The 25,854-nt window shown below is 50.9% G+C and overlaps 2 protein-coding genes across 2 annotated transcripts; one reads left to right on the top strand and one right to left on the bottom strand.

Moving 5' to 3' along the window:
* Positions 1-3,065: 3,065 nt before the first annotated feature.
* DNAJB11 (DnaJ heat shock protein family (Hsp40) member B11) lies at positions 3,066-15,762 on the bottom strand. The gene is made up of 10 exons (XM_032193122.1): positions 15,675-15,762; positions 15,351-15,507; positions 12,963-13,060; positions 11,961-12,093; positions 10,892-11,034; positions 10,263-10,345; positions 8,487-8,544; positions 7,808-7,919; positions 7,243-7,402; positions 3,066-3,230 (listed from the first exon to the last, which is right to left on the bottom strand). Exons 1-10 carry the CDS (start codon positions 15,749-15,751, stop codon positions 3,166-3,168), a joined length of 1,086 nt encoding a protein of 361 aa, XP_032049013.1. The 5' UTR covers positions 15,752-15,762; the 3' UTR covers positions 3,066-3,165.
* Positions 15,763-15,962: 200 nt separating this feature from the next.
* On the top strand, positions 15,963-24,333 carry TBCCD1 (TBCC domain containing 1). Its single transcript, XM_032192839.1, has 7 exons — positions 15,963-16,295; positions 16,404-16,553; positions 17,981-18,347; positions 19,282-19,468; positions 19,617-20,114; positions 23,199-23,362; positions 23,937-24,333. Exons 1-6 carry the CDS (start codon positions 15,963-15,965, stop codon positions 23,326-23,328), a joined length of 1,665 nt encoding a protein of 554 aa, XP_032048730.1. The 3' UTR covers positions 23,329-23,362; positions 23,937-24,333.
* Positions 24,334-25,854: the final 1,521 nt, after the last annotated feature.

The raw sequence follows: 25,854 nt of genomic DNA, 5'->3' as shown, positions 1-25,854 counted from the left end.
ATGCACCCAACGCTGCTGCTCCTGCGTGTGGTCTCCAAACCACAACAGCTGCTCCGGCACATGCGATGTGGCTTTGCAGGCAGCAAGCCCAGAGCATAGAGGGTCAGACCCTGACGAGGCTTAGACGTCATGGAGCAGTTACTGGGAAGCCGCCTCTCCCTCCCCATGCAAGTGCTCTGCGTGGGATATTTGTCCTACAAAGAACCGAAGGGACCCTTTGCCCAGTTATCTCATGGAAAACAGCAGGCCAGAGGCACGTGTTCGCTTGCTTGGCAAGAAGAGATGCAGTTACCTGCTCCTGGCCTCACCTGGAGCATCCCCTCCCAGGTGATGGCCAGGAAAATTGGGGTCTGACAGGGCTGGGGGGTCCTCACCCCATCCAGAGGCAGCAGGGATGCAGCCAAAGGAGGGCAACAACGTGCTGACAGCGCAGCGTGCGACGCGGAAGAAACACCTCCAGGAGATGATCAGAAGCGATCACTGTGAAGCGGGATCCCATGTCAGCCAGGCAGCAGCCACTTGCTTGTTTAACAAGCCCTTCTCAAAGGGGCGAGAACTTCTAGAAACACATTTCGAGGTCAGGCATCTTGCTGAAGGAGTGGCACAAGGTGCCCGTGTCTGACGGGTCAGCAATTCTTGGCTCTGAGATAGCGGAGTCCCCACGTGCCAGGACTCACCCGTGCTGGCAAAGCTTTACTGAACAGAGGGCACGGGATGTCAACGCCACCAACCCGCATCCCACCAGCCCCACCAGCTGGGAACACACCTCCTGCCATCACAGAAGGCGCCCAGCTCTTCTGAAGCAAGGGGGTTGAAGTACAACGAGCGGGGCATCTGTAGGAGACGCAGCAAGCACCAACGCGCGCTGCTGCTCGGGAAGGAAGCGTGGAAGCGCCGGGTGCCCGGCTTGAAGGCAGGGCTAGCAGCGAGCCCCAGCCGTGCACACACACCACACAGGGCAAGGAGGCTGGGAGGAAGCAGGGCTGCCTGGCAGGGCTTCGGGCTTTTTCCTCTTTCACATCTCAGTGAGTTACCCGCGCCACAACAACAATGGAGCTGGTCTCTGCTGCCTTGTGTCTCGCTCTCGCCCTGGTAAAACCGTGGCTTGGCAGCTCTTGTTGCTGTTCAGCACAGCACGGGCCCCTCAGAGCAGCACAAATCCACAATAGAAAGGGAAAAAAAAGACTACAGGAAGGAAAAGAACTAGCTTGGAAAGGAAAAGCAGCGGCAAGCACAAGTACTTGTGCTCGGAATAAGCGCGTTGTCTGCTGCTGGGGGCAGGGCTAGGAAGGGCCACGTCGCAGCCAAAAATCTCCTGCAGAAGCCGAGACTTTGCTATGAGGTTTTTGGCTTTATTGCTGTGCTGGCAGTGTGGGCATGTTGGTAGGGTAGAAAGGGCCATGGAGCAGTCAGCAAATGGACCCTTGCAGGGCTGACAGCACGAAGCAGCCCCATGCGCAGGGCCATGAGGTGGGTTTCTGTGCAGTCAGAGGTTTCAAAACATAATCAGTGGGGAAGCGGGGCACAAAGCCACCTACAGAGACCTGGAATCAGCCAAGGGGCTGATGCTCTTCTAGCAGCCCCAGCCAGGATGAACGCCTTAGGCTCGAGTGAGGGTTTTGAGGAAGATGAGCACTGAGACCGAGGGTCTGGCAACCTGGGGCTCACCTCGCCCCTCTCCTGGCCGTTCCCGAAGCCCCAGCTTTGCTCTGCCAAAGCAAACGCACAAAGGATCCAACAGGAAACCTTCCCGGTGCTGCCGCTTCCGCTGCGTCAGCTCCTGCTGCTGCTGCTGGACTTCAAGGGCTGGGTGGGACGCGGCTGGACCACTGCGGCACACAATGGCTGGGCCACTGCTCCCCACCTCCCCACCAAGCTCAGACCTGAGCTGCTCCACCTTGAAAACAAAAAGGAAAACCCCAAAAAGCAACCTTGCGTCTTCTGCTGCTTCTCCCCGGCAAGCATTTCGACGTGGAAGAGGCAGATCCCGTCCATTTCTCAGCTCAGGGGATGCGGCAGGAGCACGGGCTAAGGGAGCAGAGCTCCGTCCTGCAGCAGCTGACTCACCCCGCTCCTACCTCCCCGTCACAGCGCAGCAGCACGAGGCTGACTGACGCAGGCACCTCTGGGAACTTTCTCCGTTACCACTCCCAAAATTACTTACAAATAACACGCAGGGATGCGCGTTTCTGACAGGATGCTTAAAGGAGCAGGGACTCGAGGGTGAAGCTGCCCTACCTCGTTAGTCCAACGACTTGCAGCTGTCCCAGGGCAAGGGCTGCTGAGACACAGAAGCAGGTAGTTTTTGCATTCCAACTCAAATATCTTTATTTCTGCGCCGTTAGCTTCCCTGTCCTCACGGAGGACAGAGTGCAGGAGGTGAGTGAGCTTTTCCAGACAAGCCCCTGGTTACGTTTGGGGGCAGGGAGGAACCACGAGGAGCCGTTCCCGTTATTTTCCCCGAAATTTCATGCCGAAGGTCCGAGGAATCTTTGCTAAACCGTTGTGACTTTGAATCTAAAAGTGAACATTAACTTTTGGGCCAAGAGGAGTACTTGGTAGTGATGAGAGCCCACAGGATCTTTCAGAAAGTTTTTTCCCCAGCTGAGTGTGGGTCTAACACATTCTGTAAAGGCCCTCCTGCCAGTCCACTCCCAACAGCAGCTGTACTCCTGCCCCAGAAACACACACTCTGAAGCAATACCACACTCTGGACTCAGAGGGGAAGGACTAGGATTAAAAAAAATACAAAAACTCAGAAGAGACTGACACAAAGGACATCAAAAATAGGAGAAGCTATGGAAATATGCTGAGATGGTGCAGAAAAGTCACATCAAAATATATTTAAAAAACAGAAATTCCAATCTGTGTGGAATTTAAAACTCCTTTACCCACCCCCCCCCGCTTTTTTTTTCCTGCTCAAGGAGTCTTTGTTGTTCCAGGACATGGAACAGGATAGGCAGCACCAATTGTGTCCTGAACAGGCTAGTATGCCCCCCAGCTCATCTGAGTGCTTCCACCGTTTAAAAAAAAAAAAAAAAAAAAAAAAAGACATATATACCTCAACAATCACCCCACCCTCCCTCTTTCCCATTCTACAATGGGCAGGAGAAAAAACTGCAAACAAATCTGACTTTTGATTTAAGTCCTTTTTTTCCCCCCACATCAATATCCCTGCAATCCGTTGTACACCTTCTGCACAGATCCTTGTTTCAACAGCTGTTTGAGACCTGCAAAAGAAACGGAGGCGTTACTGCACAGCACAGGCAGGAGGACGCTGCAGCTGCTGCATTTAGCAGCTCCTGCTACATTTACACATCGACTTGTAGGCCCCTGGCACGAGCCTCTCGAGGCTGAGCCCACGTATCTGAGTAACGCTGTCAAACACTGACAACCTGAGCATGATTTAAACAACAACAACAAAAAAAAAAACAACACCAAAATCCCCCCAAACCCAGAGGTGAAACAGCTTTACACGTGCTCCTTCAGCATTTCTATAAGGAGAAATAGGACTGAAGTCAGTAGTGCCAGCACAACGCTTTCACACGCTCTCTGAACCACAAAAAGGCAGTGATTCCAAGGAGAAAATCCCCTCTGCTATCACTTCAAAGGCGAGAGCACCACCTTGGGATCCTCACAGCTCTGTGAGGGATAAAGCTAGAGATAAAGCTCCGACTCCCAGAGCCATTTTGCTATTGAAGTCGAGAACAAGTTTGCCATCTTAAGTATAACTACACCAAGAAACGGCTTTGAGAGCATTTCCAGAGTTTAATTCCCGTCTAGCTCGTCTCCCCAGGCTCCCTCTACAGCCCAACAGAAACCCTCCGGCAGCACGTTTGGGACAGCTACATCTGGCTCCTTCTGGAATTGCCAGCTACAGAAAGCCAGGTGAATAATTACAGAGCAGGGGTTTTCACACCAGCGTGTGGTGCCTGGGGACAGTACTGTTCACTGAAAATAGTCCCTGGAGAGCAAGTTTGTTCTCTTGCTCGCATCTGTGGAGTCGAATGCTCTACAGACAGCTCGCATTTCTGTTTGGAAAGCCAGTGTTTGTAACTAGATGAGCATCGCTAGGCTGGATTCAGCCTTTACAAACACCATCCTCCCCACCCTTGAAAACCCATTAATAAAACACCCTAAAGAATTCATGCCCTCATGTCCTATCAGCATCCAGAGCAAGATTAGAGAACGGGAGGGTGAGTCAGCACTGAAACCACAGCAGCTAATCTACTGGGGTCAGAACGTTCAGGAAAAGACTGGCAGGGCTTTACTGCTACTTAAGGGTCATATTTGCACTGACCAGAGAAAGCAGACTGGCAAGAACATTACATGTCACACTTTTTCCAGGGATAAATCAGAGGGGACTCTCTGTTCAGAGTCAGCCTGGTCACCCACAGTGCCAGCACTCCCAGCCCTGGCTGTGGGGCCCCTCGGGGCACACCTCTGCTCTGACCAGCACCAGAAAGGATTGTGCAAGCAAACTTTCAAATAAATTCAAAAAAAAAAAAAAAAAAAAGCTGAATTGCTTTAATTCTGATGTTGGATAGCCCCAAAACAGCATCAGCCTCAAAACAAGCACACTGGCTTGCACCACGATGCAACAGAGGAGAGGACTGCTGTCCTGCCTCAGACCAGCCTGCTGAGCTGCAGCCAGAGTCCTGGTGGAGGGGGCCAGGTGCTGGGCCTGTCTGCACAGCAGAGCACATTCGGCTGCCTGGAAAATTCTGCAGTGGTTGCCACCTTCAGGCAGGGTACACATGCAGGGAGAGGCAGACCAGTTATTAAGGATCAACCAACTCACTCATAAAAACAAAACAAAACAAAATAAACAAACAAGCTTCCAGGCATGCAAGTCCTTTGTTAGGAGGACCATCTAAAAGGCAACAAATCTCCCTGCAAACTTTAACCCATTCTGGCTAGAGACACTACTGTCCTTCAGGACTGGTTATTCGATGCACACAAGGTCACAGAAGTTCCATTAAAATACTGAAAAACCGTCCTGGAAAGAACTGGAAATAGGAGGCTCGGAGCTACTTCCTGGCCCATGTGTAAGCGGATGTACCTTCTGGCCGTGCAGCCTTTCAAAAGGAAGGACGTAGCTGAAGAAAGGTGAGCTCCAGCAATCCTGAGAAAAAGTGGGATTTGCACCACTCTCGTACCTCGTTTCCTGCTGACTAGCTCCTAGGCAGATGCACGCTGGCCCCAAAGATAGCCTCGTTAGAGCGCAGGAAGTTTTAAAACGCTTATCTGATGCCCCAACCCCAGTGTTGGGGACCTGGTCCTGGCAGCCAGCAAGCCTGACGTTTGGTGCCACTGCACCCTCAGTCGTTCACTAGAGCCAGCTTCAAGTTTTCCTGACACCACTGGCAGGTGACAGGTTACAACACAACACAGTCACTGTGCTGCCTGCTGGTGCTCTCTGAGCACTCTGGAGGGAGGTTTAAGGGTCCCTAAAGACAGCAAATGAGTGTTGGTAGAGATGTGTAAGAAACAAGAGAGAAAGTCACTTCGGATCAGCAGGCAGTAAGTTCCCTGACCCTACGCAGACAGGAAGGGGAGCAGATTGTTTCTGACCCAAGAGCTTAGAAGCAGTGCTCCCAGTCTCAGTGTCTTCTGACTGCCCCAGGAGCCATCCATATGGTGAGGAGATAAGAAATTAGGAACAGCGCCAACAACAAGGAAAGGGATGTTTTGAATTTTGAGGCCTTCAGTCTTCCTTTGAGTGTGTACGCTGAGCTGCTGCCACACTACACGAGCAGACCTATTCCCTCATAAAACCCCTGAAATCTCTGGATGTTTGGAGATACTCTAGCGCACAGGAATGCATCTGGCTGCTTACCCAGTCACCTTCCCCTCGGAAGGGTGGAATTGCTTTAGGAGGGTATGAGACACCCAAAGACCCTGCGCCTGAACACACCCGTGCCAGCACCATCACCTCCCAGCTCCTGGGCACGCTATCTCGTGGTTCTGACCAACACCCAGGGCTTGGTCACTGCTTCTTGCCCTCAGCCTTTCCTCAAGCTGCCACCAGCAGCAGCCAGAAGAACCTCACGTCCATGCAAGAGGCGCTGCTGCCTTGTACAGGCTTGAGAAGGACAGCAGAGCCTGGAAGGAGGACACCTCGCACTGCTGCGGACACAGACCTCACGGCCTGAGCAGCTGCAGCCCTGACTGCAGCAGGAGGAGCCGCAGAAGATGGGCCAGCCCTGGAGCTGCAGCCACCAGCTGGACTCCCTCTGGTAGCTCACACAACGGTGTTGACGCAGCAGGAAGGGCTGAGAAGAGACCTCACGGGGCTTGTCCGCCCTCTACAAACTCTAGGAGTCCAGGAAAGCTGCACATTTGCTTCTCTCCACTAGGACAGCTGCCAGAGTCCAGTAAAAAGGCACATTCAGGAGGTACGATAGCCTTGTCCAGCAGGAAGAAGTGCTGGGGAGCAGGGTTTTCTGCAGGAGAGCTGCACTGCTGTGGGCCAGGAACAACTTTGCCCCCCAGCAGAGGATGGGGCAAAGATGTCTTGCCTTGATGTCTACTGTGATGCCTCGAGCAGAGCAGCAGATCCTACTGCAGAAGCCATTGAAGCAGAGCTGAATTTCCAGCTAGGATTACAGCATCTGCCCTCCCTCCCATCAGTTTAGGATTCCCATACACCTCACCCACGAGCTTCCGTTCCAGCCCTGAGAGCTGAGTAGCTGATCCCTCCAACCACAGGTCTGCACCGCACACATCTTCCCCGAGCACGCCCGAGGCACTGAGGGTTACAGGGAGATGTACGGAGGCACAAACCCCCCCGGATGCTGCACGGCACTGTTTACCCCTGACTGCAAAGGGATTTTCACAAGCACTGCCCCCAGGTAGAAGCAGTGGCTGGAAAGCAGCTTGTGATCCTGCTCCAGGAAAGGCAAAGCAGACGGGCTAAGCCCAGTAAGTCCCTTGCTTCAGACAGATGGCCAGCTACAAAACAAAGCGCCGCCAGGTCTGCCAAGTGCAACATTCCAGTAGTGGCACATCCCAACCCAATCCTGTTCCCTACGACTGCAGCAGCCAAGCTCACAGGCTTCAGAAGAAACTGAAAGCTATTCAGAGGGCACTGGGCCAAGCATGTTGTGTTGTACAAGAGTCCCATGGAAAAGAAATCCCCTCCTGACCACTACAGACCCCTGGTTCGGTTATGCTGACTTCTCATCAGCTTTCCTAAGAGAACCGCACAGCCCGAAGCCACGCCAGCCGTCAGAAACCCACCTTCCCGCTGTTCATTTGTCAGCTGCTCTTTGGGGAATTCCACATCAAATGTGATTATTAGCGAGCCTTTGATGTTATTGTTATCAAAATTGGGAAGACCTTCTCCTTTCTTCCACAGTTTGGCCCCAGGTTTTGTAATTTTATCCCGAGCAACATGGACCTAGAGACAAAAGAAGTTTTGGTTCATAGCTACTGTTCTGGGTACGTACCCCAACCCCCCAAACGCCCTTTGCAGCCCACTGAACAACTTCAACTGCTATTGATTGCTTGCCAGAGATAGCAACATGCTAGAGGACCAGGGAGCATTGCTGCCAGGACACGTGGCAGTGCTAACACCAAAGACAGCCCACGCAATACTGCTCTGGCAGCCGGGAACCCAGGTTCTCACCACACACCTTGCACAAGGCACTTTGGCTCTGAAGGAATTGGTGTGGAAGTCTCTAGCTGAGGGGACGCTGGGCACAGCCAGCAGCTGCACAGCCCCCATGCAAACCAGCCCTCAGCACAAGAGGCCTGGCAGCTAAATTTTAGTTACACAGAGCAGGAAAGCAAACTGTTTCCTCACCTTGTGCCCATCCAAGTGGGTGATATCCATTTCAAAACCTGTAAGTGCCTCGACCAGCGAGATTGTCACGTTTGTATACAAGTCATCTCCTCTTCTTTCAAAGACTGGGTGCCTGTGGAAATAAAGAGACTGGAACATCCCTTCTTTCCTACAGGAAAAGCGGGTCCTCTAGCTTCCTCCCCTCTCTTTGTGAAAGGGTGTAGAGATTTCACAGAAGTCAGAGAGGAAGTGAAGAATGAATGAAATTTAGCTTCATTTTCCTGTGTGAGATGCGTACTACTAATAACCTTTCTATTTCTAGGGCAATGAGTGGCAAGGTGTGTCAAGAAGCGATGACTCACCCAGCAATCTTCCTTACATTCTCTTACAATAGGGAGATCGCATGTTTATGGAAAAAGGAGATACTTCATGTGATTCAGGCAGGAGCTAACTCATGCCAGAACTCAGGCCAAACACAACAAAAGCAGAATACTACGGCAGCATCTCAGCAGTGGTGAACCCTCCAGCATCCTTGGGGCTGAACATCCTGCACAGCCCTGACTACCGGGCCCCTGGCTGTACCAGCCCTGCTGAAGGGTAAGCTACACGCTAGCCAAGCAGGCAACACCGGCCAGAAAACTGCTCGCAAACTTCCTCTACAGTAACCAGAAAGAGTGGTCCAACAGGGCCAGCCACTTACTTAAGAACTTTTATTCGGAAACGCAGATCTCCTGGCTCCCCATCCACATGGGGTTCACCTGTGAAAGAAAGAAGAGCTCTGTTTAAAGGAGCCAGTTTGTGCAACTGCAGAAACAAACAGTGCATTGTTTCTTTACAACAAACAGCAAATACCTATACGTATACATGACAGAGATTTGCAGCTCATGTGTTTGAGGGAAAAATGCAACTAGTTGATTCTTATGACTACAACCCTGATAACAAGTATTTTTTGCTAAACAACCCAGGATTTTCAGAGCGTTCCCTCAATGAATTCATTGGCTTGGACTGGCGCACGCTTCGTTGGGTTAGAAACTGGCTGGATAGCCGGGCCCAAAGAGTCGTGGTGAATGGAGTCAAGTCCAGTTGGAGGCCAGTCACTAGTGGCGTTCCCCAGGGCTCGGTGCTGGGGCCGGTCCTCTTTAATATCTTCATCGATGATCTGGATGAGGGGATTGAGTGCACCCTCAGTAAGTTCGCAGATGACACCAAGTTAGGTGCGTGTGTCGATCTGCTTGAGGGTAGGAAAGCTCTGCAGGAGGATCTGGATAGGCTGCACCGATGGGCTGAGGTCAACTGCATGAAGTTCAACAAGGCCAAGTGCCGGGTCCTGCACCTGGGGCGCAATAACCCCAAGCAGAGCTACAGGCTGCGAGAGGAATGGTTGGAGAGCTGCCAGGCAGAGAAGGACCTGGGAGTGATGGTGGATAGTTGGCTGAATATGAGCCAGCAGTGTGCTCAGGTGGCCAAGAAGGCCAACAGAATCCTGGCTTGTATCAGGAACAGTGTGACCAGCAGGGCGAGGGAGGTGATCGTCCCCCTGTACTCAGCTCTGGTGAGGCCGCGCCTCGAGTACTGTGTTCAGTTTTGGGCCCCTCGCTACAAGAAGGACATGGAGGTGCTTGAGCGGGTGCAGAGAAGGGCGACGAAGCTGGTGAGGGGCCTGGAGAACAAGCCCTACGAGGAGCGGCTGAGGGAGCTGGGCTTATTTAACCTGGAGAAGAGGAGGCTCAGGGGCGACCTTATCGCTCTCTATAGGTACCTTAAAGGAGGCTGTAGCGAGGTAGGGGTTGGCCTGTTCTCCCACGTGCCTGGTGACAGGACGAGGGGGAATGGGCTTAAGTTGAGCCAGGGGAGTTTTAGGTTGGATGTTAGGAAGAACTTCTTTACTGAAAGGGTTGTGAGGCATTGGAACAGGCTGCCCAGGGAAGTGGTGAAGTCACCATCCCTGGAAGTCTTTAAAAGACGTTTAGATGTAGAGCTTAGGGATATGGTTTAGTGGGGACTGTTAGCGCTAGGTCAGAGGTTGGACTCGATGATCTTGAGGTCTCTTCCTACCTAGAAATTCTGTGATTCTGTGATGAATTCGGTTTGCTGTTGTAACGACTTGCCCACACACTAACAATATCCGTCCTTTTCCTGTTAAAGGACTTGAATTCCTTGGACTAAGGGGATTCCCACACAAACTCAAGTCAGAAGCAGATGTTTCTGTTCAAGTTACCATCTGCAACATCTGATTTAGGGCTTTCTTGTGTGTCTGTCCAATACCAGCAGAGGGAGCGTATCACAGTCTTTGCTAAGCGTGGATAACACTCTACATGCTCCTGGATTTCAGCAGCACACACTGGACACAGCACTTCCAATAGCACGTGCTGATTAGATCCCCAAAGCAGGGCTCGGACCCTTTCACTGTCATGATGACCACCCTTGCAGCAAGGAAAAGGAGCAAGTTACAGCTGGGCAGCGCCCAGATACAGACCTTCCCCGATGAAGGGATACTCCATGCCATCCCTCACACCCGGCTCTATCTCCACTTCTAGCGTTCGCTCTTCATTCACAAGCCTGCAAAGGGGAAGAACAAGCAAGTGCTGAGTTTCCAGCATCAGGTGGTAGCAGCTCCTTATGTTCCTGGGAGCATGGTAACACCCCCACACGTTAACACGTTCCTTGCTCACATCTAAAACTGGAGGCCTTTCTCCCACACTAATACTCATCTAGGAGAGAGGGCAAAGTTAGGCTCCTAAATGCACAGCCAGCATCTGGATACACCACTACAACACGGCATTCCTCATCCAGCTGTCCCCAGCTGGAAACTGTGGGCTTCTCCAACTTTGCTTCTGTAGGTTTCAGATATCAATATGGAATTTCTACTGCAACAACTGATTGTTCAAGGAGTAAAGAACTGAAAGAATAAATTGGTAAGCTCTTTGTCTAACAGAGCTGGCCCTTACTACTCTAAAAATAAAGACTCTCTCTCCTTAGCCATGAGAAACCTGGGTTAAATGCTCCCAGATTGCCCAGGTCTTCCTGGTTGTACAGGCGCTTTTCTCCATCTAGTGGCAGGTTTTGAACAAACACGCACATAGCACTGAAGAGCACAAAACTCACTTGACATTGGGACATTCATCGCAAACAACTTCTTGAGTCATCTGGAAACGTCCAGGGCCCAACTGCGTGGTCCTCATCTCCTGCCGGCAGTTGCATTTCCGTTTGCCAGGTGCCTGCCTTGCCACTGGCTTGTTCCTAACCACCTGCACGAAAGAGGCTGACGTAAGCAGACAAACCAGCACCCCTGGGCCTTGATTCCCCAAACAGCCTGAACATAACTTGTTTTTTTACACTCTGCTGCCTCCATGGTAGCCACATGCGATCTTGGCAAAACTCTAAGTGATTTTCTCCTTAATTTCTCTAAGCGGTTTTCACCTTATGCCTCCCGCTGATCGCACACTAAATTCCCAAGTACCAGAAAACCATCTCTGAGGTCCTATTGCCACCTTCCTAACTAGGAAAGGTAACACTAGGCTGAAACCTCAGCTGAAACCTGAACGCCTTTGGTTGTGATAGCTTCCTCGTTCCACACGCTGGGCAAAATTATTTTGAGTTTCTCATTTACCCACTCACAACATAAATTTGAGCATTTCGAACTCTAACAGCGCAGCAGAGATTGTGAGCACCAGAAATACAGCTTGCTTAAAAAATAATAATTAAAATGCCACTATATGTTTGTTAAGTGTGCAATCCAGAGATTCATAATGATGTGCTTGGCCACATAAAAAAAAAAGTGACAAAAAATCCACAGCATGGTTTTCTAAGGATTGCTGAAAACCAGAGAACTAAATTAAGTGTTTTAGCCTCAAACAACAATAAATTCTGGAGAGAAACCGCTAACACATTTTCCAGCCGTGCTACTGCAGACTGGCCACAGCTAGGCCCTGACAGGCAGTAAGTTACTGTCACAAGAGCATCATACAGGCAAGTTGCCAGATGGCAAAGATAACTGACGGAACAATGTATTCCTTTATCTGCTACCAAACAGCATCATAACATCATCCACTGACAGACACCGAGAAAACAAGCATCTGTTTTAGTTCTCTTCTTCTGGAGAAGAGAGAGTGGCCCGGCCAGCCATCTGAGAGCTGAGAACATGCTGGAGAGCCCAACAGGCCTGCAGACTTACCTCTACGAAGTTCCCTGAATACACCTCCTCCAGCGTAACCTCCAGGTCCACGATGATGTCGCTGCCCCGCGGGATGTTCCTGTCCTGTTGGCGAGGGTTACCTCCGAACATGAACCCGAAGTCCCCAAAAAAGCTAGAGCAAAGGACATCGGTCAGTTCAGGAAGGAATTCTGATCAAAGGTGGCTTTGCTGAAGAGAGCCACCCAAGGCAGCAGCAATGCCTCAGAACCTGATAGCTGCCTAACGGGAGGCCTCTCCGCATGGCTCTGTTGCTCAGCTACCCTCACCCTGAGGCACAAGCTCTGAGCTCTTCAAGTCAGCGCTAGCAGGTTGGTTTTCACAAGTTTAAGGACAAGCACTATGAGGAAAAAAAAACCCTGACAAGTCTGGGTGTTCTTTCCCAAATGGACCAGCAGACGGTGGAAGTTCTCACCCAGGACTACATGAGAGGAGCGACTTAAGGAATTATTTTAGCAAATTAGTTCCTAGCAGAAACAGAAGGGCCTTGAAACAACTACGAGATCAGGTTCTGCCTGAGCAACAAGTGAATGCCTTCCAATTTTATTGATCAAAACTTTACAGTTGCTCTCTGGAATTCACTCCAGCATTACCTTGCAAAAGGAAGAAAAGAATGCCCACATGCACACACAGTCTGTGATAAAATGTTAAATGACCACGTAGCAGAAAATGCAGGGGGGATGCTGTGTGTTTAATGCAGCTGCAGCACCTCACGTCACCCACGTGAGTGACAGCCGTCCGTGTGGACAGACAACACTGCTTCCCACTCACTGCTCTTGGAGAAAGGGCCACCACGAGACAGACAAATGTAACGGCATGTGGGATATCCACTGCAAACGTGTTTCTTCAAACCTTCAGCTGTCACCTCAGATCAGTGCCCCTGAGCCAGTAAAAGCCCTTAACACTTAATTTGTCAAATGTATGCATGAGCATCACAGAATTACAGTGCTGACTACAGAGTAACCTGAAGTGGCAAAGTCTTACTGCGAGAAGATGTCTCCATGGGAACTCTGGTGCCCGTCCTTCAACCCCTCCTCACCATAGGCGTCGTACTGCTTCCTCTTCTCCTCATCCGACAGCACCTGGCAGTAGGACACAGAGGGACAAGGCTTTTGCCCACAGCTGAACAGGGCTATTTAAACGAGGGGCAGAGAAGAGCCGTGCCAGGCTCTTACCAGGGGTCAAGCAGCAATGCTTCAGGGTACAGAAGCATTGGCTACAACTTGTTCGCTGCGCTGTGAAGTTAAATGTTTGTTGGTTAAGCCCTTAAGTTAAAATTAGTTTATTAAAACAGCAGAAGCAATGCAGAAAATATGAACAATACTGAGTTTATCTTAATGAGTTGAGAAAGACTCAGAAGGGAATAATAATTTAAAACCAGCTCTTACAAAGCAGGAACTGCTTCTCAGTGAAAAAGAAAACAATGCTCAATGTCCCCCCCATTTCTCTGCTTGTTACCCTCTGCTTTAACCCTTGGACCACGTATTCCTCTAGCAAGTGTTTCCTAACACTTAGCAATGAATGCACGTTTACCTACCCAGTTGAATCTGCCAGGTATCCTAACTCTGCACCAGCTCGAACGCTGACCCTCACTTCTAAAAGCAGCCAAATTCAAAAGGAGCAGCCTCAGTACTAAGGTACAATAACGCATCCCAACACACAGCACTCAAGGCTGTAAAGCTTTAAAGTTTTAATTCCTAGGTGTTGATCTTTGCTCTTGCTCCTCAGGCACAGATCTGCAAATTTCTAGTCACACGTAGCCTCCCTTCCCTTTCCTGACCAGTTGATGATGTTTTGGAAGGTCACGGTTGCCAGGTTAGCTTTCAGAAGGTTAGAAAGGAGTGGGAACAGGTGGAGAAACTGGCTTAATGATGATCAACAGCCTGAAATAGTAGCCAGCGATAAACATCAGCAACAAAGGAGAAGGAGAGGAAAAAGAAAAACCCACAAAACAGTGACTTTAACTATCAACTTCACCTTTCCAGGACTAGAGATAAGAACTCAGTTCTCCCTCTGCCACCTAAGATTTGCATTAAAGCACCTGTTTCATAGAAGCGGGATAAGTTTTCCCTTCTGTGATCTGTTGGTGAAGGAACAGAATTCTCCTGGTGGACGACTGACAGTATCACAAGCAGTAACAAAGAATTAAAGAACAAAACATTTGCCTTTCCATTCATTTTGCTTCTTTCTGCAGGCTTCAGTGGAACACACCACTCCAAACATCACAAGGAAAGCTCTTGTTTGTTATGCTAAGTTGCCTCAAAAGCAAAGCAGCTACAGTGGGTAAGCTCAGAAAAATAAAAGACAGCAAAAACTTCATCCCCAAACCATCCTGAGACTAACAGCTGCTGTTACATGTAGGAGTCTCCTTTAATTGAAGCATCTGTGTCTGTGCCACTCAGCTGGTGTGTTAAAAATCACTCAGGCTGTTTGAAGGAAGGACACTGAGCTGTTTAATTAACCTACTTCCCCCACATTTCTTTCCTAAAGACTTTGCTCTAGATACTCAGCAAGACAAACCTTGAGCAGCACTGGAGAGGCTGATGTTTTATGGGTGGTAAAAACCACCCTGGTTTAGGTGAGAGCATGCTGTGTTTGTTTTGCCTGTGCTGGCACCACAACTCCCAATTTTATGCCGAACAGCTTGGACTCTGATGTGCTATTTCTCACCTCACTTCCTCGTTCATTTTGTATTTGCATGTCAGAAGAACAGAGCAGTATCGGGGCGGCAGCTGGAGCCCTGCAGCACCCAGAGGTTTAGCTGCACCACCAGGCTGTACAGGGGGGACAGCCCCTTTCCTTCTGACCACAGCTCTTGGTTCCAGCTCATCCTACAGCCCGACTCCTCTGGGTTAACACCAAGCCCCCACCTGGCTCCCTGTTAGTCAGTGCTCGTCTTCCTCAGGAGCCCTCTGCTCCAGGGGGTGGCAGGAGCAGCAGGAGACCAGCAGCAGCAGAGGAAGCAAAAGGAAAGAAACAGCAGCAGCTGCCCGGTGAGTTGTGTCCATGACCATGCACGTGGCAGAGGAGAAAGCAGGTTTTGACTTAAAACACCTGGCTAGCAGTTCACACACAATTTACGTGGTATGTTATGCTATCGGTTATTATTCACATGCTGCTCCATTGTCGTGCAACAGAACTCCTTACGTTTATGGGACTAACAATTATAAAACGACTTTTTTTGGTCAGCCCGGCAGCCTCTCTGCCCACCTGTTCCCATTAGGCACAGCACCTGAGGTCCAGCACAGGACCAGGGGAGGCCGGGTCTCCCCAGAGCCTCACAGAGGGGGGGTTTATGTCTCCCAGAAGCCCTGCTGGGGGCGTGGGGCTGATTTCTACCCCAGCCCGAAGCCTCCCGGCGCCGGCCCTCACCTCGTAGGCGGCTCCCAGGTCCTGGAACTTCTCCTGCGCCCGGGGGTCGTCGGGGTTCCTGTCGGGGTGCAGCTGCAGCGCCAGCTTGCGGTACGCCTTCTTGATGTCCTTCACCGAGGCGCTGCGGGACACCCCCAGGATCTTGTAGAAATCCCTCCTGCAGCGGGGAGACACGGGGGGGGCGGCGGGGCCCCGTCAGCGCCTGAGGGGAGCCTGAGGCGGGCTGAGGGGGAGCTGAGGGGGGCGGCCGAGGGAAGCCTGAGGAGGCCTGGGGAGGGCTGAGAGGGGCTGAGGGGAGCCTGGGGGGGGGCTGAGGGCACTCACCCGGCGGCGGCCTCCCCGCAGAGGCAGAGCAGCAGCGGCAGCAGGAGGCTGAGGCGGCCGAGCCGCCCGGGGGCCATGGCGGCGGCGGGCCGGCAGCGGGGCGACGAGGAGGAGGCACCGCCACCACCCCGCCCGCCCGCCTCACGCCTGCAGCCAATGGGAGCGCGCCCCGCCCGCTCCGCTCCACCAATCCGCGGCGCACACTTCACCGGCGCCTCGGCGGCGGCCAATGGGAAGCGCGCTTAGAGGCGGGGTGGGGGGCGGTCGCCGTACGGCAAAGGGGCCGTCATGGCGGCCGCCGTGGCGCTCTGGGTCCGTACGGAGCCGCCGCTGCTGGGCGCGCTGCCGCTGCCGCCGCCCGGCCGGCTGGGCCGCCCCTACCTGCGCAAGATGGCGGCGTACGCGCGGCGGCGGGCGGCCGAGGGCTGCTTCCCCCGGCTGCGCTGGGCGCGCTGGCGGCACATCGCCTGCGGCAAGCTGCGGCTGAGCCGCGGCCTGGCCTGGCTCTACTTCCAGCGCTTCCTCCGCCTCCTCCCGGCCCCGCCGCCCCGCAGCCTGCGGAGAGCGGAGGCGGAGGCGGCGTGCGGCAGCGCCGAGGAGCTGGAGAGGGAGCGGAGCAAGGCACGGCCGGGCTGGGGCTGGTTGGGGCTGGGGCTGGGGGTCGGGGTCCGCCTGTGCCCGTCCTGACGCCGCGGTGTGTCCCTGTGTCGTTGTCTCTCCCCCCCGCAGCTCTCGGTGGACACGCTGCAGTTCCTGCTCTTCCTCTACCTGCAGCAGCTCAGCCGCCTGTCCCTGCGCACGGCGCTCCGCGGCGAGCAGTGGCCCAGCCCCGCGGCCGCAGCCCCCGGCCCGGCGGGGAAAGGAGCCGGGCAGAGCAAGGTGAACGCCCCTCCAGGGGGGTTTTATGGGGAAAAACGGCTGTTTTGGGGCTGGGGGAGTGAGGTGCTGCGTGTGGTGGGGGTTCTGGGCTGGGGGAGCTTGGTTAAATATTAAATGATGCGAGGGGGGTGTGGGGTCTGCACCAGTGCTCCCACAGGTTGTGGGAGCTCGCTTGGAGCCCTCCCGGCTCGCTGGTTAGGAAGCAGCAGCCTCTGCTTTCAGGCAGCTCTTCATTCCTCAAAAGCTGCTGTCCCACCTCCTCTTACAGAGCCAGGGGGTCCCAGGGTGCTCCCTGACAAAGTGACCTGAGGTTGTGCTTCAGAGAGGCTGCGATGCAGTCAGGCAGCCACCTGGAGCACAAACGCCTCCTGTAAGGTGTCCTGAAAGCAGATTTCAGGTGGGTGTAACTCTGAGTTATAGGTTGACCCCATCGGGATAAAGGCTGGCTGCAAACCTCAGCAGGTTTGTTGGGGCTGGGCTGCTCTGAGCTGTGCAAGCACGGGCAGGGCAAGCTGAAGTGACTGAAAATGGGTAGCCCTGGTAGATCTAACGAGGAGATCTAACAAACGAGGAAAGAAATGAGAGGACCTGATAGATGGCTGTGAGACGGGTGGCACAGGAGCACCCAGTGGAATTGAAAAGTTGACGTTGTCTTCAGACTGCTGCTCAGGTGTCACTTTGACACAAAACTCTGAACAGGAACGAGGCTGCTCTATGCATGAGAGGGTCTCTGTCACAACGCTGGGCTCTCCAGAGGAGATGCTTGTGGCTGCATGTTGTGCCCCCTCACGTGGTGAGGACAACGTGTAACCGCAGCTGGGTGTTCATTCTGCAGCTCGCGGGCCAGCAAAGGTTGTCTTTATTAACGTCTGCTGCAGCTCCAATCCTTCACTCTTTGTGGTATGGAGCCCTTTAGAATTTGAACTAGTGCTTTTTTCAGGGGTTGGTTGCTTTATTGGTCCACTTGCCTGCGAAGAAATGACCCCCTGCTTTTTTTTTTTTTTTTTTCTGCGGCTCCTCATCAGAAGCACTTAATCATAGCTGAAGGTCTGGAGCAGATGCAGCGATTTTCCAGCAGAGCAGTTGTAAGACCTTGGCTGTCAGCTATTGATTTGTTTCCTACCTTCAGTGCTAGCAGCAGCTGGCTGAGTTTCTGTGGGAGGGATTGCAGGGGAATCTGTTTCTGCTTTCCAGAATGAAATAGCTGGTGTTTGGAGTTAGAATAATGCTTTTCTTTCTTGGAGGCACTTGCTGATGACTCTGATTTTCTTTCTGTGTTTGGGAAGGGCAGAGCAGTGGGACCAGGCACCATGTCTGACCATCTTCCCCTCCTTTAAAACGAGTTAGGCAAGGGTGTTTGTACAGTAGTGGTGGAGTTTGTCATCTCTCTGAGAACTCACCTCACTCTTGGTTTTCTGCTCCCTAAGAACTGGAACGACCAGGACCACCTTGCCTTCTTGCTCGCCCACCTCTCGGACATGCTGGAACTGCTGCTGGAGCCGGAGCAGCTCAGCGCCTCCTCCCACGCCACCAGCAACAGCTTGGTGTCTTACGAAGCCGTCTGTGCCCTCAGCTTTCTCATTGAAGGGACTGTGGAGGGCTCAGGGACCGTCCATCCTCTGCACGAGCTTGCCCTCTGGCAGCCCTGTCAAGAGAAGAACGGCTACTCAAAGAGCAACAACGCCTTCTCCTTCCCCAAGCTGGAGAGCTGGCTGCGCTCCTGCCTGACGACAAACCCTTTTGGAATGACTGCCTGCCTCAGGTCTGGGAAGAAGCTTGCCTGGGCACAGCAAGGTATCTGCAGGCCTTGCCTTTACTTTTAGAAATAACTTTCCAGCCTCGATTCTTCTTGCTTAGCAAGGATCTGGCAGGGGATTGCCTTTCTTTCCTCCAGCTGATAGTGAAGATGGGGAAAGTGAGAGCTTAGGGGTGAGTCTGCAGGAGTGCGGCACCTGTGTGTGCTTTTCCAGTCCTCAGATCACTTTTGTGAGCAAATGTTAATGACTTAGTTTTCAAAGACCCCCCTGAAGAAGGTCAGTATTGCAACCTTCATTATTCAAGTACAGCCAAACACAGAAAATAGATAATGTGATGTGTTTGTGGCAAAGCCGAGAACTGACTGGGATTTTTCATGCCTTGAATCCCAGCCCTTCACCCACAACGGCACTGTGGAGAGCCAAGGCACCTTTCCCCTTAGAAAGAAGAAAAAAAAAAATTATTTTTTTTAATTTGACCGCACAATAGCAAGAGTGGCAGTGCGTTAGGTAGAACAGTGAGGTTGCTCAAGGATTGTGCTGTAGGGGGAGCATTTTGCTGGTTTAGCATGTCTTAAAGTGTGCTGTCCATACTTTCAACACAACGCTGAACACTTGCCCTAAAGACCTTCCTGCCAAGCTCAGATTTGTGGCCGGGAACTGGAAATGGAGATGCCCATGTCCTGGCTTGCAGAAAGCTTTGGCTGCCCTGAATGGTTTTGAAGGTTTTTTGATTTTTCAGTGTGCCCTGGAGCTTCTGACTGCTGTGTCCTGCCCAGTAGGCACCTGTGGGTGGTACAACTGTTGCGTGGTGACACGGTGTCACCGTGCTACTGTCAGGTTTTGGGCTGATTCCTTTCGGGAGGGATTGCCAGGCGACATGGATGGTGAACCATCGTGTCTGTGTCTCTGTAGGAGGCATGTATAGCCTCTTTGTTTTCCTTCATTTTAAATGTATTAACTTTATTTTGCAGTAGAGGGAACGACCAGGAGAGCAAAGATTGCCTGCAATGCTCCTGTGGTGCCAGAGGTATTCCCCATGGTGATAATGAGCCAGGTGTACAAACAGACGCTGGCCAAGAGCTCGGACACCTTGGTGGGGGCTCACGTAAGAATTCATCGCTGCAATGAGTCCTTCATTTATCTCCTCTCTCCTCTTCGGTGAGTTTTCGTTCCCTTGAGACCCAGCCAAATATTTTTTCAGCGTTTGTTCGAGTGCTAAGCTCTTGGTAGGTGGATTGAGTAGCGAGAAAGTTCTGGCTGCAGTCTTTCCTGCTCACTGTGTCTTCGTTCCGTTGCTCTTTTGCAGCTCTGTGACCATTGAGAAGTGCCGGAACAGCACTTTCGTGCTCGGCCCTGTGCAGGTGTCCGTTCACGTCCACAGCTGTGACAATGTCAAGGTCATCGCGGTGTGCTACAGCTTGTCCCTTTCTTCCACCACGGGCTGTACTTTCCACGTTCTGACGCCCACCCAGCCCCTCATCCTCGCGGGTAACCAGGCGGTCAGCCTCGCCCCGTTCCACACGCACTACCCCATGCTGGAAGACCACATGGCTCAGGTGGGCCTGGCCACCCTGCCCAACTACTGGGACAGCCCCATGCTGCTGGGCAAGGAGAGCAGCGACACCAGCATCTTCCGCCTCCTGCCGCCCTCTGACTTCTACACCTTTGTCATCCCGTTTGAGATGGAAGGAGACACCACGGAGACGCCGGGGGGGCTTCCCCACGCCTATCAGAAGGCACTGAGTCAGCGGGAGCAGAAGGTACAGATCTGGCAGAAAATGGTGAAGGAGGCATGCCTGAGCAAGTGAGTGCCGCGTCCCGACGGGTGTGAGCTGCGCTGAAGCTCAGCGCGGTCGTACAAACAAGTGTCATTTGATGTGGTTCTGCAAAAGTGCTTTAGTAATGGGTCGGTTTCTGTGAGCTACGTCTTGCATGCCAGTCCTAAAGTACGAGTACTTGGCAATCTTGAGATCCTGATCTTCAGTATTGTGGCAAGGGGAATAATGTTTACAGTTAACTCTGCAGGAGGTGCTTTCTCCTGATTGCATGCTTGCAAAGCTGAAGGGGAAGCATGCCTAGATGCTGCTGAGGGCCGAGGCGAGGGATCTGTCCTGGTGGCACGAGTTTACAGCTTACCTCACGCTGGGTACTGTCTCCTTGCTGTCTCTGTTCTGCTTCCAGTGCCGCATGCTGACGTGGGTGAGATCTGGGCACGCACCCTGAACAACAGCTCCACAAATTATTGGCCTGCAGCTGATGGGTGATCATTCTTAGCCCCAACCTTTACATTGAGATCGAAGCTTTAAATTACTGTCCCACCTGTTGAGGTGAGCTGAGAATATGCATGTGGACCATTACTGTAGATCACCTCATGGACAGTAGCTTTTAAAGTTCTCTTTAAAATCCTCTGCCCAGCATTTACTGTCCTAAGTAGTCCCAGCCTAGCCTGTCTTGTGTACTGATACATGTCCATTTGCTTTCTCAGCACCTGTTGGGGAGTTCTGAAAGAGTTCACCTTCCTTCCTTTGTTAACACGCTTTCTTGAGCAGCCAGCCAGATTGGGCAGGTGTAAAAAGCTGTCACCTTCAGTTTTGCTGCTTTTATCTTCTGTGAACCATTTTGATGTAGCAACCTGAAGGATTTGGCTTCAGGACAAACAGAGAATGGGGATAGAAGTGCAGATAGTTGATTTTAAAGACCTGAAGAGGTGAAAACAACTTTTGATCCCTAAGCTGTGCTTGCACTGTGTATATTTTCTTCCTATTCTGTGCTCAGCTGATGAGTTGCAATGGGCTTGTAGCTGGGTGAGAAGCAGGGATCTCAGAGGGGTTTGGTCTGTGGGACACAGGGAATATGAAAACCACCTGTTGGGTCAGTCAACAATTCCTTTCATACCAAGCTGAGGAATTTGAGTCTGTTTGTTCATTGTTCTGGAGCAGCTCGCTCAGCTTTCCCTGTCCCTTTGTGGCATTCAGAGAGCTCAGGAGCCTGCAGTTTGAAAGAGCTCCACAATGGGGGGGGGGGGGGAGAAGGGATTCTTGGGTGGGATTCTGCTACAAATAGAGGATGGTTGAGCAGAAGTGACCCAGTAGTGGTGACAAAGGTATAAAAACATTCACAACTCTAAGCTCTTAAATCTTGAAGAGCAGCAGAGAGGAAAATCTGAATCTTGACTGTCGTGCTGGAGTCATCCTTGTGTTTATCATCCTCATCTGAGGTGCTTCTTGTCTCTACAGCCATTGCCCTCTCAGTGCTGTTGCTCTTCCCTCAGGGTTTTACAAAGGTATTTTGCCCATCAAAATCTTACAGCTGAAGGAATGTTAGATAATGAGGATGATGTGCGTAGTTTTAGTGTCCTCTATAGCAGTCACAGGAGGTGGGAGCTTGGTACTGGATTGCTTTGTTTCATAAAAGGGGAAAAAGGGAACCAGGTTTAGAAGGTTGCTGAAAAGAAGCTGGGCAGCTGACAGTGTATAGTGTGTCTGTCCCCTGCAGGCAGGGAGAGGACTAGACAGACAACTTGGAGCAAGCAGATTATCAGGTGTGCAGAAAGAAAAAAGCTGCTGGTGCTTGAGCAGGGAGGTGAAACAAACTGTTATCAGTAAAAGCCATCTTTCAAACACTTGAAGTTGTCCGAATGAGGAAAGTGGGCTTAAAAAAAAAAAAAAAGAATATAAAAGAATGTAAATCCTGCCAGGCTAAAGGTAAAAACCCCATAAGACAGGACCAGTAAGAGAGCTGGAGGAACAACTTGCAAAAGCGTAAAATCCTGCTTGCTTGTTTTCTGAGCACATCAGACAAAGTCTTTCAGGGTCGGCAGCAGATCGAGGTGTATAATAAGCACGTGGAGAAGATAAAGCCATGAGAGAAGAGAGGAGTGACTGCCTTTGTGTTCACGTTCACTGGGGAGGAATTTAGGTTAGCTTCCAGCCTAGAAGCCTGCTTTCTGGGGAATTTGTCAGTGAATGTCTCCAATGGAAGTGACAGTACAAAGAAGAAGAGCCTTTAAATTGAAAAAAGGGTGTGGGTAAACTGGGCCCCTCTGAAGCTGAGTGGCGCAGAAATGAATAGGGGTGGTTTGCTGCTTTTCCCAGTACAGGATAGGAGCATCAAAACAAATTAGGAACGAGTCAAAGCAAAACCACACAAAATCTCCAAAGGATATTGAAGATGTTCATGTTTTACTTTGGTTCAGAAATGTATTGTGTAAGCTCATAGAAAAAGAAGTCTGTCAGGAGCTATTCAACACTAACGCCACCTTTGGCATAAGAAATTCAGGAGCTGAAGTGATCCCAGATGGCTGGGAAGTTCTGGAGAAATACTGCCATGAGACTGTGCTGCTCTTGGACGTTTGATCATTGCCAGAGAGAGTGATAGAGGTGATATACCCTGTTATTGTTGGTCTTGCCAAAAAAAAAAAAAAAAAGTTATTTCCTAGTAAAGGGAGTTATTTGAGGAGTGGTGTTTATACGTATGTCTTTTCCCCATCTCCATTCTCTCTTTTCCAGATGTTGTCACAACCAAATTTTCTGTTTCCATTGCTTGAACATTCATTACTGATCCTTTTCTACCTTTTTAGATGGTTTTTAATCTGTGCTCTAAGATTAAAGCAGAGGAAGCCTTATGGAGCAGGGTGGCTGCTAAAGGAGTGGGAAGTTTGTGTCGCTTGTATAACTGCTGAGTTCTACTTTTGGGGTTAACTTTAGTTACATTCACATGGTAAAAACCTTCTCTTCATGGTACAGGCAGTTCTTAAACCAAGCCCAGCTCTTAGCTGGTATATTTAGAGGCTTGTTTCGGTAGAGCAGGTGAGGTTTAGAAGAATAATACTACAAAAAAAGTATGACTTTTGCATGCTTCCTTGCTGATCATCTTCTTTTGGTTGCAGGGATCAGAGGAAGCAGTTCCAGATGCTGGTGGAAAGCAAGTTCTATGAATGGCTGATTCAGACAGGGAACCGTCAGCAGCTGGATAGCCTTGTCCCTCCTGCTGTGGGCTCCAAGCAGGCAGCAGGATAGCATCGTGTTCCTGTGCAACAAAAGGAAAGGAAGGGTGAGTACAGGGCTTCTCTTGATTCTTCTGTATCTAGAAGACTTGTCCCGTATTTGTACGTACAGCCTAGGCAGAGGAGGAAGAAGCTGGAAGCTGCTTGGTGGAGATTCTCCCGAGAGCTGTGCATTTGGTTTTAGTTCTCATTTTGCAGTCAAAACCTGTTTTTAGTTTAAGCCTGTTCTGTGTGTACTCAGCACCTCCCTTATTCTCGGCAGGTGGTGTTTGATTTGCTGGGGTCATCTGTGTGCATCTGTGAAGACAGATAGGCTTATTGTACATAATCTGAAGTAAAAACTTATTTGAACAGCTGCCTTTTTAAAGAAGCTGTGTATTAATGTCTGTACTCACCTGGCTCACTTTCTGTTTAAGAGAATTGGGCGAGACTTTAATTATTTTGCAGTCTCTTTCTCTTCCTAAGCAGAAGTGATTCAGAAGCTGGAGGCAGGCCCCTATCCTGTTCTTCTGCTATTGCATATTTCAAACCATAACAAACTTTTTTTTCCCCCTTTAGTCTTCGTGTTGCTTTCTCTTTGCTAGTGTTGGGCCTAAACTTTGCTCCTCTCCTTTGTTACAGAGTTGTAGGAAGAGAAAGCAATACCCTGAAGGCGGTTCTCATCACGACTCTGCAGCGGTCACGACTGAACACGCTTGATGTGGATCTGATGCCCAGCCTCGTACTGGATTTGGACATCGCTCTGGTTTAGGATTTCAGTTGCTGCCACTTTCCCAGGAATGTGCTGTAACTATTCTGCTGGTAACTGAGGAAGCGCATGCTGCTGGAGGAAGATGAGCAAGCGTGCCTGCCCCTTGTCGCAGGGCAGCTGGTGCCAGGTAGCATCCGTGGTGTGCAGGTGTCCACCGAAGGAGCCTCTCCTGGTGTGGCGCTGGGTGTAGGCCTGGCTGTCCCACACATCCTTATGATACAAGCCAGCTGCACTGTTTTTATAAATGTGAAAAGCAAATGTTTTGATTTTTTTAATGAATGAAATTCTATAGATTTTTTTAAAATACAAAGATGGCACTTAAGCAATGTGATTTTTGTGGAATTACCTTTCTTGTACGTTTGCTTTGTTTTGACAAGTGTCAATAAAATAGAGTTCTCAGAAAAGCCTGGCACGTGTTCTAGGGAATGAGTTTTACCTACACAGTTGGTGTTAGAGGGACACAGCATCTTCACAGCTTTGATGAAAGGTGACCTGGTCAGCTGAGAGAAAAGTACCAAATTCTTAGCAGCAAAGGAGCTAAAGGCTTTGAAGGTTATCTTAGTGCAGTGTTTTGATAGAAACACAGTTTCCTGCCTTTATTTCCTGCAAAGAGTATCAACATGAATGAGTCCTGTGCTCATTTTGTGCTAGCGGACCCTGTCTGCAGTGGAGCTGTCCTGAACCTACTGGGTTGCTTTCTAATAGGGTCTTGGTCTGGGTCAGGCTTTGGTCATTGCAGGACAGCATTTAGATTTAAAAAATGAAATATCTGTGAGTGGCTTCACAGCTTCCTGGCAGTAAGAGATGTGAGCAGCAGCACTAGGTGATTGAAGACACCTAAAATGGGAGGAGGATGAGATGCTGCTGAGCACCTGTCTGTCTCCGATGGTCATACCTGACTGCGAATTCCTCCGGTGTTCAGCAGGGCTGCAGCAGCATGTGTGGGGTGGCACGTGGAGCCGCTGTCGTGAGACTGCCCTGACAGATTTGAATCAGGGTCTGTGTGCTTCAGGCGCAGCGGTGCCAGCTTTGTGCCTTTGTTCCGCTAAGCTGTGGGGTTGGTGCAGTGAATAGCTGCAGGGGTGGTTTTTATATTGTGGAGGCTCAGGGGTGTGCGGGTGTACAGAAGCCAGCGTTCCTCGCCCTCCCTGCTTGGTGGGCCAGTTAAAAGAAATGATCCCTTGCTTAAACTGCAAGCAGTGGGGTAAGAATTCTGAGTTAAACTTGTGTCAATGGCAGACTTTTTCAGAGATTCAGGTGCATTCTTTGCTATTTACTGTCACTTCTGGGGTGTATGGCCAGAAATGCTTCCTCTCCTTGATGTCAGGCACCGTTTAGAGCAATATAGCTCAGCTGAGGGCGTGCTGTAAAAATGCACGATACCTTTGCTGCAGTGAAGTTTCCACGTAGGACTTTTGAAGCACAGCCTCTGAGCAGAGGCTGTTCTTTGCGAGCTGTGGTCTGCTCTGAGCACGTGCTCACCCTTTCCTAGCTGCACCCTTCATTGCAAGGGAACATTCTCTAATAAATATTTGTGTTTCTTCCTTGCAAACGGGGATGGGCCTTTTTAGAGCTGACTAGGATGCTTCTTGTTTAACATGCTTAAAAGGGAGAGCAGCCAAAATGCCCTCCCCCCTACCCCATCCTCCAGGGCTTGGCAGGGGGCTGTGTGCTTTGAGTGCGTTTGGCAGAGTTTTGGTGTTCTGACTCAGCAAATGGTAACAAAAGGAGGACAGCGAAGCCTTCCTTTATTCCATAATCCCGTTTGTTTTTCTGGAAACCGGCTAT

Source organism: Aythya fuligula, chromosome 9 (assembly GCF_009819795.1).
Source record: "Aythya fuligula isolate bAytFul2 chromosome 9, bAytFul2.pri, whole genome shotgun sequence".
NCBI classification, from domain to species: domain Eukaryota; kingdom Metazoa; phylum Chordata; class Aves; order Anseriformes; family Anatidae; genus Aythya; species Aythya fuligula.
This window is presented reverse-complemented; position numbering and strand designations above follow the sequence as displayed.